Source organism: Geotrypetes seraphini, chromosome 1 (assembly GCF_902459505.1).
Source record: "Geotrypetes seraphini chromosome 1, aGeoSer1.1, whole genome shotgun sequence".
Taxonomy (NCBI): Eukaryota; Metazoa; Chordata; class Amphibia; order Gymnophiona; family Dermophiidae; genus Geotrypetes; species Geotrypetes seraphini.
The window spans coordinates 192,794,720-192,806,908 of NC_047084.1; the positions used below are offsets into that span (position 1 = coordinate 192,794,720).

The window sequence follows — 12,189 nt, forward strand, 5'->3', positions numbered from 1 at the left end:
AAAATTAGACAAGTTCCTGCTGAACAAGAACGTAAGCAGGTAGGGCTGGTCTCAGTTAGGGCGCTGGTCTTTGACCGGAGGGCCACCGCATGAGCGGACTGCTGGGCATGATGGACCACTGGTCTGACCCAGCAGCGGCAGTTCTTATGTTCTTAACCCCCCCCCCCATTACAGCGGAAACTGACCTTTTTCCCTAAAAACTAGGGAAAAAGCCTGTTTCCTTTATAATGGAGGGTTCCCCCCCCCCCCGAACCTCCCTCAGAGCGCTTTCAGATTGAGTTTAAATCTGGCGCGCTGATGTCCTGTGCGTGATTGTCAGCCCGGCTTTGTCTGCGCATTATTGTCTCGCGCGGTTTTAACGATGAACCAAAGAGGCTACTACCTGGTTACCTTCTGTTGATTGAGATCCATGAGTTTTCAGCACATAACCAGATAGTGTCACTGAAAATCTGGGGAGCCCACCATGGCACCATCTGGTTAGTGCAGAGGCAGAGTCAGGGCAGAGTCGAGAGTTACGCAGGTACCACTAATATTCAGTGCTCCAGTTGATAACACCACAAGACAGTCTTGAGTTAACCAGGTAGCTAGCTGGGTATCACTCTTGAATATTGGCCGTACCTGGCAACAGTGATTTAGTGAGGGCGAGAGGCACCCGGGATGGTGGTGCCCCCTCTCCCTTCTCCACCCCCACCTCAACACAATCCTTCACTACCCTTGCACCGCATCTCTTCTCCCATATCTCTGTAACATTCCTGGCGCAAGCAGCAACCCCCAAGCTGCTGTAGCGCCAACATCGGCTCTTCCTCTGATGTCACTTCCTAGTCGCGGGTCCAAGAAGAAGGAAGAGCCGACGCTGGCATGACAGCAAGTTAGGGGTTGCTGCTCGTGCCAGGAACATTACAGAGATATATGGAAGGGAAGCATTGTTCTTGTGTGGCAGTGGAGAGGCAGGGAAGGAATGGGGGGGTGGAGAAGAGATTGAGTGCCCTCATCAAGATGGCACCTAGGGCAGACCCCTTACTATGCCACTGTCTGTAAAGCCTTGCAGTTTGCCATCCCCCAAATTCTATATGGTGCTCAAAAGTGCATGTGCAATTTAATTGACTAACAAGCCTATTAGCACCAGTAAGGGCACTGATAATTATTTGCACTAATTACAAGTAGCAATTTGAATTTATATGTGCATCTTAGTAGGCGGGATTCTATAAAGATGTGTGCTCAAATTTTCCTATGCGGATCTGTAAAGGGGGTGTGGCCATGAGTGGAGCATGGGCAGATCAGGGAGATTTCTTTAATCTGCACACAATGTTATAGAATATGGTATAGAATAGGTTTCAGTTGGTATAAATCCTTGCCCCTGAAACTGGGTAGGGATTCCCCACTAAGCAATATTCTATAAACAGAGCCCAACTTTGAGCGCTGTTTATAGCACTTAATGCTCATTTTTTCATCATCTAAATCTGGGCACCATTTACAGAATTTAGCTCCAACTGCCCACATATTCAGTGCTAGTATTCAGATAGGTCCTTACCACTGACCACTGCTAGCTGAATATTATGCCCATAATTTTTATTTTTTACATATTCAAGCATGCTAACAATAGCCACCACAATCCTTTCCTGAAGGAAGTACAGTACCATTACACACCTGTAGATAACAGCAGTGGCATACCTAGGGTATGTGGCACCAAGGGCCCATCATTTTTTGACACCTCCCCCCCCCATCTATATGAAAAATATGACTTTTAGTAACAATCCACATATCGCACAAGAGTGTACCTAGGAAAAGGCAGCATCTTAAACACTGCAGTAAGCACTAGAACACCAACACATACATTGTAAAACTAAACAAGCCAGATCCCGCACAGTCAATTGATCCTGTAGTCAATGTCAACTGAAAACTATGTTCTTTTCATACACACAGAACAGAGATACACCCTCGCCCAATATGGAATAATCACAAACTAAAAATAGAAATATGTAGACAAAAGTTAAACTGAACCGCCAAGAAACCGGACCCTGGATACAATGCAACACTACAAAAACAGTAACACATGTCCTCTAATACAGTGCAAAATATAAAGACAGTAGATGTAAATTTGAAAAAACTGATACATAACAATCACCACTTTACAAATTAACAAATAAAAATAAAACAAATAATGAGAAATAAAAAAATACCATTTCATTGGACTAATCCACGTAAGCTCGGTCCCCATCCCCGCAAACCACCTGATTTCATCCACACAAGCCTTGAATTGTTTATATTAAAGTATAAAAAGAAACAATATTCTGTACAATTGTCAATTTATAAATCAGCGTCTTCTCCCCACTCTCTCTTCCCCATTTCCCTTCAGCGTCCTCAGCCCACTCTCTCTCCACTTTCCTTCAGCGCACGCACATAAAAACAAGCAATTTCATTCTATTCATTCATAGAAATTAAAGTCTAAATAATGCCAGTCACATAACAAAACATGATTTTACAAAAATAATTCCCTGCACAGTCAAGCCTGCAAGGATTACTAGATGTCTTTCAGCAGCTCCCCTCCCTCCCTCCTCCTTACCTTTGTGGCCAAGTCAAAATGATCTACCAACAATAAAATTTTAAAAAAACACAACGCACACTGTACACATAGAATTGTTAATTATCATTCCTATTCCGGGGTTTTTTCAAAGAGGTCAAAGCAGATGACTCTATGCACTGTCACCTCAGTAACAACCATACAAAAATAGACAAATACCCACCCCCCTCCCTTTTTACTAAACCACAATAGCAGTTTTTAGCGCAGGGAGCTGCACTGAATGCCCAGCGCTGCTCTGGACGCTCATAGGCTCCCTGCGCTAAAAACCACTATTGCAGTTTAGTAAAATGGGACCATATTGTAAAATATAGACAGCAGATATAAATTCAGACACATTTTGATCACTAAATTTAAAATAAAATCATTTTTCCTACCTTGTCTGGTGATTTCATGAGTCTCTGGTGGCACTTTCTTCTTCTGACTGTGCATCCAATCTTTCTTTCAGCCTGTATGCTTCCTCTCCTCCAAACCTCATTCCCTCCCCCAACTTTTTTTTCCTCTCTCCCTGACCTTTCTTTCTTTCTCTCTTCATGCCCCCTTTCTTTTTTTCTGTTTCTCTTCTTTCCTTCTGTCTCCCTGCCCTTCCCCAAGCCACTGCTGCTGCCATCGGGGAACAGGACCCAAACCGCCACTAATTGATAACAGGCCCCAAAGCCGATGCCAACGCCACCCCATGCTCTTCCTGCATCGGGCCGACCAGCATTCCTCTCCCCGACATCAATTCTGTCGTCGGAGAGGAAGTTCCGCCCAGCCAGGCAGCGTTTGGCTGGCCCGAACTTCCTTTTCAATGGCAGAATTGACGTCGGGGAGAGGAAGACTGATCGGCCCGATAGATCGCCAAGGCAAAGTGAGTCCTGGGTGTTCGACTCACTTTGCCTTGGCGAGCTACCCGTCGAATTGGGCACGCCTGCCCTAGGGAGAACACTCAGCTCTCTCCTGTGCACCCCCTTGGGGCGTGCACCTAGGGCGGACCTCCCCCCGCCCCTCCCTAGGTACGCTACTGGATAACAGTGAGGTAAAGCCAGGATTCACTTTGCCTAACAGAGTCGGTTTTTAAGTTTTAGACGTTTTCTCTCTCTTCTAGCATTTCTTTTTGTCCTCCTCCTTCTTCCTGGTCCTGGAAAAGGGCAACATAAATCAAAAATATTCTCTGAAGGTAGAAACTGAAATGTGCAGAGATAGTGAAAGTAGAAAAGAGATGAAATGAATTTGATGTTGAAAAATGTCTCATTAAAACAAAACAAAAAAAAATAGGGTAAAGCTTTGTTTGGGGTTTAGAAAAATCCACTCCTCTGTTTGCCTGGGATATAGCGGCACTAGAAAAGATTCAAGAAGAGCCACCAAGATGGTAAAGGGGATGGAACTCCTCTCGTATGAGGAAAGACTAAAATTTTGGTTAGGGCTCTTCAGCTTGAAAAAGAAGGCTGAGGGGAGATATGATTGAAGTCTACAAAATCCTGAGTGGAGTAGAACGGGTACAAGTGGATCGATTTTTCACTCCGTCAAAAATTACAAAGACTAGAGGACACTCGACGTTAAAGGGAAATATTTTTTAAACTAATAGGAGGAAATATTTTTTCACTCAAAGAATAGTTAAGCTCTGGAACACATTGAGGTTGTGGTAAGAGCGGATAGCGTAGCTGGTTTTAAGAAAGGTTTGGACAATTTCCTGGAGGAAAAGTCCATAGTCTGTTATTGAGAAAGACATGGGGGAAACCACTGCTTGCCCTGGATCGGTAACATAGAATGTCTCTTTGGGTTTTGGCCAGGTACTAGTGACCTGGATTGGCCATTGTGAGAACGGGCTATTGGGCTTGATGGACCATTGGTCTGACCCAGTAAGGCTATTTTTATGTCCCCAGAGGAATATAAGAGCATTAGAGTTACCCTACTGTGTAAGGCCAAGGGTCCATATAACCCAGTATCCTAAGAGTAGCCAGTCCCAGTTATAAGTACCAGGTAGTTTCCATACTACTTAACCCCAGGTCTACTTTAATAATTAGATTATGCAACGTTTTCTCTAAGAATTTGTTTAAACCCAGCTAAATTACTGCTTTTAACACATGCTCTGTAAATCTTGAAGAAAGTCACTACATTAAGGTAAACATGAGATTCAACTCAATTTTAATCAGTTTGCATATCCAATAGAACTCTGCTCAGAGACATGAAGGCTGATCTCTCCGCCTCACCACCCAATCATTGCAGTGTTCAATTCAAATTCACACCAGTTTACATACTAGTTCATTATCTTATTGCTAGCTACTCCAGCTATGCAGGGACACCTCTTTTAAATGGCTTAATCATGTAAGAAAATATTGGAACTAGTATGCAAACTGGTGTGAATTTGCATTGAACACTGCGATGATTGGGTGGTGAGGCGGAGAGATCAGCCTTCATGTCTCTGAGCAGATTTACAGTTGCTTTTTTAGTCACTCAACAACAAACTAGTTGAGTTTATTACCCCTTCAGTGATTTTTTAACACATGCTCTGACAATGAATTCCAGAGCATAACCATACTGTATATTCAGAGAGAGAAATATTTTCCGTTATTTGTTTTAAATGCTATTGTATAACTTCATGGTGTGTCCCCCTAGTTTTGTACATTTTGAAAGAGTAAACAATTGATTCAAGTTTGCCAGTTTCACTCTGTTCAGGATTTCATATACTTCTGTCATATCTCCAGTCAGTCTTTTTTTCCTCAAGCTGAAGAGCCTTAAACTCTTTAGTCTTTCTTCATATGAGAGTCATTCCATCGCCTTAATCATTTTGGTCACTTTTCTCTGTATCTTTTATTGATTCCACCATAACTTTTTCTGGGCTGCGGTGACTGGAATTGCACAAAATACTCAAGAGTAGTCTCACAATAGGGCAATAGAGGCATTATGATAGTCTTTGTTTTAATTTTTATTCCTTTCCTAACAATTCCCAATATTCTGTTAGCAATTTTGACCACTACTGCACACTGGGCAGAAGCTTTTAACATATTTTCCACCATGACACCCAATACATTTTCCTTGATTTGGACTCGTAATGTGGGATCTGTCATGATGTAACTATAATTCGGGTTATTTTTTCCAATGTGCATCACTTTGCACATGTGTACATTAAATTTCATCTGTCGCTTGAATGCCCTGACTTCCTGTTTCCTTCCAAGGTGGTCCTGCAATTTTTCACAGTACACATGTGATTTAATAACTTTGTATAGTTTTGTGTCAACTTCAGATTTGACTCCTTCACTCATCATTCCCATTTCCAGGTCCGCGTGCATTCCTCAGACAATGAAGGATTAAGAGGCTTGCTAAGATGACGAGGAGTGTCAGTAGATCTGCTTAGTTAGTCTTTGAAGGAACTCTGATACTGGTGAAGGGTTGACTGTGAGCCTTCTTCATAAAATTTGCAATAGAAAAAGAAGTCAGGAACTATAGTTTGGCAATGAGAAAGATAATGGAAACAGTCCTCTATGAAATGATAGTAAAGTACTTGCAAATTCAGCAGACATCAAAATCCAAAGCAGCATGGTTTTACAAATATGTTTTGTTTCAAAAAAAATCTGATTTCCACCCATTGGGTGACTAATGGATTAGATCAAGGAGATACACTAGTTATAGTTTACTTGAATTTCAGCAAGGGTTTTGATATTCTCTCACAGGAAGCATATGTATTAATAAACTGGGCAGGCCAAAGGGTAGATCCCAAGGTGATAAACTAAATTAGAAACAGATTGGGTGATAGACACAAGTAGTGGTAAATGAAATTCACTGAGTGAACGCAAAAGTGTTCAATGGAATACCTCAGGAATTGGGCCTGTGGACACATCTGTTTAATAATTTTTGTGATCAGTATTGCAATGGTTAGAAGAGATAAATAGACTTTTTTGGGGTATGTCAAAAGGCCTACACAGAGTGAAAATCCCTGAGGAAGTGGGCATAGGAAAGATTGAGGAATGGTTCAATATTTGACAGTTTAGGTTCAGTGTTAGAAAAGTTGCAGTTATGCATTTGGAGAGCAGAAATTTGTAGGAGAAATACATGATGGATGTGGAGAGGCTGTTGTTCACTGACCAGGAAAGAAACCTCAGGTTGATCATGTCCGATGCTCTCAAGGCAGTGAATCAGTGTGATATGATAGTTGCCAGAGCACAGAGAGTGCTGGGTTACAAAGGAAAAGTATAATAGATAAAAAAGAAAGTCATTGGTGAGGTCTCACCTAGAATAGTGTTTCCCAGTCCTCTCCTAAAAGCACAACTAACAAGCCTAGTTTTCAGAATATCCAAAGTAAATATTAATGAGAGAGATTTCCATACATTGGAGACACTGGCCTAGAATACTTAGAAAGGATATACAAAAAGGCAAAAAGTCATCAAAAATGGTTTATGCCTGCGCCAAAGTCCTAATGAGATAAGGCCGAGGGGCTTATGTATTCCTTAGAAGAGAGGGGACTTTGGGGAACATGATAAAAACATAATTACCTGCAAGATATTCATTTGCAAAAACAAACCTTGTTCAGTGGACAAGAAGCAGTGAATTGGGTGACATGGTATGAAGCTCCAAGAGTGTCAGAAATACTTTTTACATTGAAGAATGTAGGCAGTGTCTGGCTCATTGAATATTTTTCAACCTGTGTGTATCTGTGATATCTCTCTGTGTATGTCTCTGACCTGAATGGGAGCAAGGTATAGGGCAGTGTGAATGGTCCAATACCCAAAAATTTTGTTGGTTTGGAAAGAATAGTAAAATGAAGCCATATTTGATAACATGAGAAATCATTAGATGTCAAAGAACGGATTTTACAGTTTAACCACAGGATTCCAGTATCCCATTGCAAAAGATACTAATATGTTTCTCCATCACTAGTGAGTAAGAGTCTCTGTTTTGGGTGTTCCTTGGTGTATCTGTGTGGGTAGCTGTGTTGCTATATGTGCATATCTATGACCAGGAAAGTAGAGAAGGTGGAAGAGAAAGTTTAAAACGAGCAATTCCATAATTGCTGTTAGTATATCAATGTTTCTATGCTACAGAAGCTGGGATTGCTTGTACCATAAAAACTCATTGATCATTTTGGACCAGGAGTTTGCAAAGAAATATGGTCCAATCTAACCCATTTTTTACTTTGATGTTTCTTTTTGCTGGTTTTCCTCATGCTAAATTTGGTTCTGTTACATTAAATTTTCAGAGTTATTTTTTTGGGACAGGTATTCTCAACGCATTGTATATCATTTGTTTCCAATGGTCTATTGAGTTGGAAAGAATAAAAAGGGCAGTAGATGCTTGGAGTGTGTTCTTGAAGGAAGTGGTGAAAACAAAATTGGTAACATAATTCAAAAAAGCCTGTAGATCCATTGTATGATTGAAGGGAATGAAGCACTGGCTAACCAGCACTAATTGGCAGGTAAGGCCTATAACGGCATTGTCCTTCCAAGAAGGCATTGTAACCTGCATTTAGGCAGTTACATCTTTGTTTTGGCACTATATTGGGATTCATTGCAACATTTGGCCCCCAGGAAAGCTGACGAAACACAAAGGAACCACAGTTAAACAATGAACAAGGGGAAGCTGAATTTTAATGTGGTAGGAGGTCTGAGTGTTGTTCATGTGACTTGAATATTGATACTGTAGGAACCAAAGCAGAAGATTACAAACCTAATTTGGCAGCTTAGCAGGATGGAGACCATTACTAAAAGAGATTTGGGACATTTTGGGAAGGATAATTATGGAGTTATAGGTAATAGGGGGAGGGGATGTTGGAGAAGAGATGATGGGAAAAGAAATTGGTGGTGTTACACATGGAAACTCTTCTGTGCATCTGCACAAGTGCATGGCTTTCAACTGGGCAAAATGGATAGGCCATTTTGGGGTTTATCAGCCAGCATTCAGGATGTTACTCCAGTTCTGCTTTTGCCTTATTGCTTGCAAGGAGTTATAGGGAAAGAATTATAGCTGTATGTGCAATGGAATAAAGCCAAGTCTGGCGCAACCTCTTTGCATTGACCTGGGTGAGCTGACAACCATAAGGCAAAAGGCCATGGTGGAAATGTTTTGTAGTACAAAAGAGCACTGTGAAAAGACTTCAGTGAGCACTCCCATTCCTTTTTCATACTGTTTCATAAGTTTAAACTCTATGAAACAAGAGAGGGTACTCTCCAGTTAGCCTGAGGTTAGAAGATTCCCCTGGAGAAAAGAGGAAGAAAAATCAAGTGGTTTTACATCATCTTGACAAGCAATTTACCTCTGGCTGTTTCATGGGTGTTGCCAAGAATTGGCTGGGGGAAGATGCCGATAGCCACCTGCCTCCATCCGTGCCCTTCTACAATTCCTGTGTTTTATGTAGAAGATCAGAAAAGATGCTAGAATGTAGGTCATGCTTTCTAGAAATATGTTTAATGTTTGTGCCTTAACCATTTGATGTATTAAAGGCTAAAACAAGTGAAGAATCTTTTCTCGTTTATATTTACCCTATATCTTCATTTATTGCAGATATTAACAGCTGGCTGGTAACATTTGGCTTTCATCTGCACAATGCAATTCCTGGCTTCCCTGTTCCCAAATTTGATCTCACAGAGCCTTCCTATGAACTTCTGCAAAGTCAGCAGTGGGATGATATTCCAGTAAGAGCCTACCTCCATTTTTCCCCTTGTGGACCTGTTTCATTTCCAAATACTATGTTAAGATGTTCAAAATGAAGAGAAGTACTTGTTTCTTTTGCTTATGAAAGAAATTAGTTCATTTTTGGAGGCAGACATTTTGGCTTACTAAAAACAAAAACTATTAATGAGATAAGATTAATGTGAGGAAAAAAAAAACCAAACCTGTTGGACATAGTAGAAGTGCTCTTTCTTCAATGCACACATATTTATTAATCTCAGCTTTATACTGCATTTTAAAAAAATATGCTGTGCTGGGAGTTATTGTCAAAGAGCTGAGTAAATTACTGATAATTCTTCTGATTCTTTTCTTCCTTATTTTGCTTTCAGTGCATTAAGCATGATTTTAAGATAGTCATAATTTGTTTTCAACAATACAGATAAAAGCATCTAGAGACGAGACCCCTATGAATAATAGAACATTGACGACCTCTTTAGATTTCAAAGTTTCCCAGTGGAAGCTATAAAAGATTGGACTGGTATCAATGCTGTGCCTAGAGGCAAAGCATGAATACTGTAATAAAAAGAACAGCCCAAAGTAAACAGAAATAAAGAGGATGTAAATTATAAAATGGTGTGCTACCTGCAAGGCAACTACCACCAGACTTGATTTGTAAATAGCGGTACTCAACTTATGAGTTTGAAGCTGATTTAATTTTGTAAATATATTACGATCAAATTTCTGGATGCCCTTATGAAATTGCATATTCTTCTGGAGAAATTAAATGCAATGTTTAACATAAAGGATAATACCTAGAATGTTAAAAAAAAAAAAAAAAAAAAAGCAAAAGAGAAGATATCGTTAAGGATAATGTTGCATTCTGATGTCAAAATGCAATCAAGTTTCAGAATTCTAGATGCAAAAAGAGGTTTTACAAATTGGGGAGTGGGAGACTTCTTATTGATTTAATGGGTTATTATGATTTTTGGAATGTGCCATCTGTTCCTTGGAATTGGATCTGTGCCTGTTCAGAGTTGGCCTGATGATCAGTTATATAATGCTTCATCTTTTTATAGAGTTGGCTGTTAATAACAAAACTGTTCAAAGACCAGAACCAGGGAGCTCTCCATCCACATATCACTGCATTTGTAATTCAGAGTGAGATGTTCACTTGTTAAGAAAAATAAATAGGATCCCATCATTCCCGAGTCTGAAACTGATTCTTGTGCATCCTCAGACGAGGCACTTTATTTATTTTGCCCCTTCGTTCTGCAATGTCACAGTGTAAAGTAGACATGTATCCTTTCTACTCCCTACACAAATATAAAGCCATACTGAAACAGAGACTTCTTGTTTTAATTTTAAGAACTAGCTCCCTCTTTTACGAACACATAGCACGGGTTTTAGCACCAGCAGTAACTGCTCTGATGCTCAAAGAATTCCTATGAGCATCGGAGCAGTTACCGCCGCTGCTGGCGCTAAAGCCCACGCTATGCGTTCATAACAGAGGGGGTAAGACATGGAGGCACCAATTTTAATGCAAGCGTTATCTGCAGATTAACACCTTCAGTAAAATTCATCATTATAATCAGTGATATTTTACCAGATAATGTCTTTTATTGGCAATACCAGCAATGAGATTTTCAATCACACCTGCTTTTTCCTGAATAAAGAATTTAGATGCACCAGGGTTCTGAAGTAATAATGCATTTGTACACCAATATGAAAAATCTGTTTAGCCTACAATGATGACTCCCTTCCCCAAGTCAAGATAAATGGATCATGTGACCTGCCCAAATGCCTGTCCTCCCTGGCTAGGTAACTCTGCCTTACCCATTCAAATGAGTGTAGCTGGTGATAAGAGCAGGAGATAGGTATGCTTTACTCTTCTTCTGTTGAAATACAAGATGACACCAGATGATCTCAAGCAATCTCACCAAACTACATGAGGTCATCGGATGCCATCTTGTATTTTGGATTCAATGGGGCAGGAGACAGGCATTCTTTCCCCTACCCAAGTCACCATTTGGACATTTTTGCATAAATTAGGTCTGTGTAGGGGAGTTACCTGGCTAGGAATGGTAGTTGATTAGACTTTGATCACAATTGGGTGATTCTTTGGAGGCAAGCTAACCACTTGATCTTGAGTTTGTAGTCATTGTTACTTTATGCTTTGCATGCCGGTTCATGTGAATATCAGGGTGAAAGATTTTCTTCAGCCCATATGGTGCCTTCATATGAATGTTGGGGAAGAGAGAAGAAATTGTGGAGTTACCTTGCTGGAGGAAAAAGGCTAAGGGGAGTTGATCGCACTGGAAGTGGAGCTTTTTTTTTTTTTCTCAGAGTAGTGAGGCAGCCCCACAGTACAATAATTGTAAATAAAGGATAATGTGGATAATCTGGGTCATAGATGATGAACTGCTTGAAGAACATTTAATAAATTGATCACAAACTTTATCGACACTTAGAAGTAAAACAAATCAAAACAACCTGTAACGCATGGATGGGTAACCACTGTCCCCAAGGGTCACAATTGTATGAGATTGATTTGCATATATTGCTTCCATTATATGCACGTTCAAGTTCAATTTATTTGATCTACCACCAATATAAAACCAAGGTTAAAATCTAAGCAGTTTACAATATAATAAAAATGTAGAAGGGAATAAGAGCTAATAGACTACAGATATCACTAAAACATGAGAAAAAGATTACAATAAAGTCAAGGAGAAGGAAAAGAAAGGGGAAAGGGAAAAATGGGGAATATTAGAGTAAAATGTTCACATTCAGTGATGAGCTCATTCATGAAGTTATAAACAGTATACCTGAGAAAAATAATATGCCTTTAATTGAGTGTTAAATGTTAAAAATGAGGTTTTTGTTCGAAGATTAAAGGGAAGACAGTTCTAAAGAGTAGGAGCCATGACTGAGAGAGAGGAATTTCTATGAATGTCAAGAAATAACTACCTGAAAGAGAGAACAGTCAGCAAATGTTGGTGTGAAGAACGATGGTAGGATTACCAGAT

The 12,189-nt window shown here is 40.1% G+C and overlaps 1 protein-coding gene across 5 annotated transcripts in view; it reads left to right on the top strand.

The window, feature by feature from the left end:
* Positions 1–12,189, top strand: part of TENM3 (teneurin transmembrane protein 3) — a 2,583,516-nt gene that overhangs the window by 2,567,678 nt on the left and 3,649 nt on the right. For all 5 annotated transcript variants that reach the window (XM_033942956.1, XM_033942961.1, XM_033942964.1 and 2 more), the window contains one exon: positions 9,056–9,186. In XM_033942956.1, the coding sequence (XP_033798847.1) occupies positions 9,056–9,186 (131 nt within the window). The remainder of the gene's footprint in view (positions 1–9,055; positions 9,187–12,189) is intronic.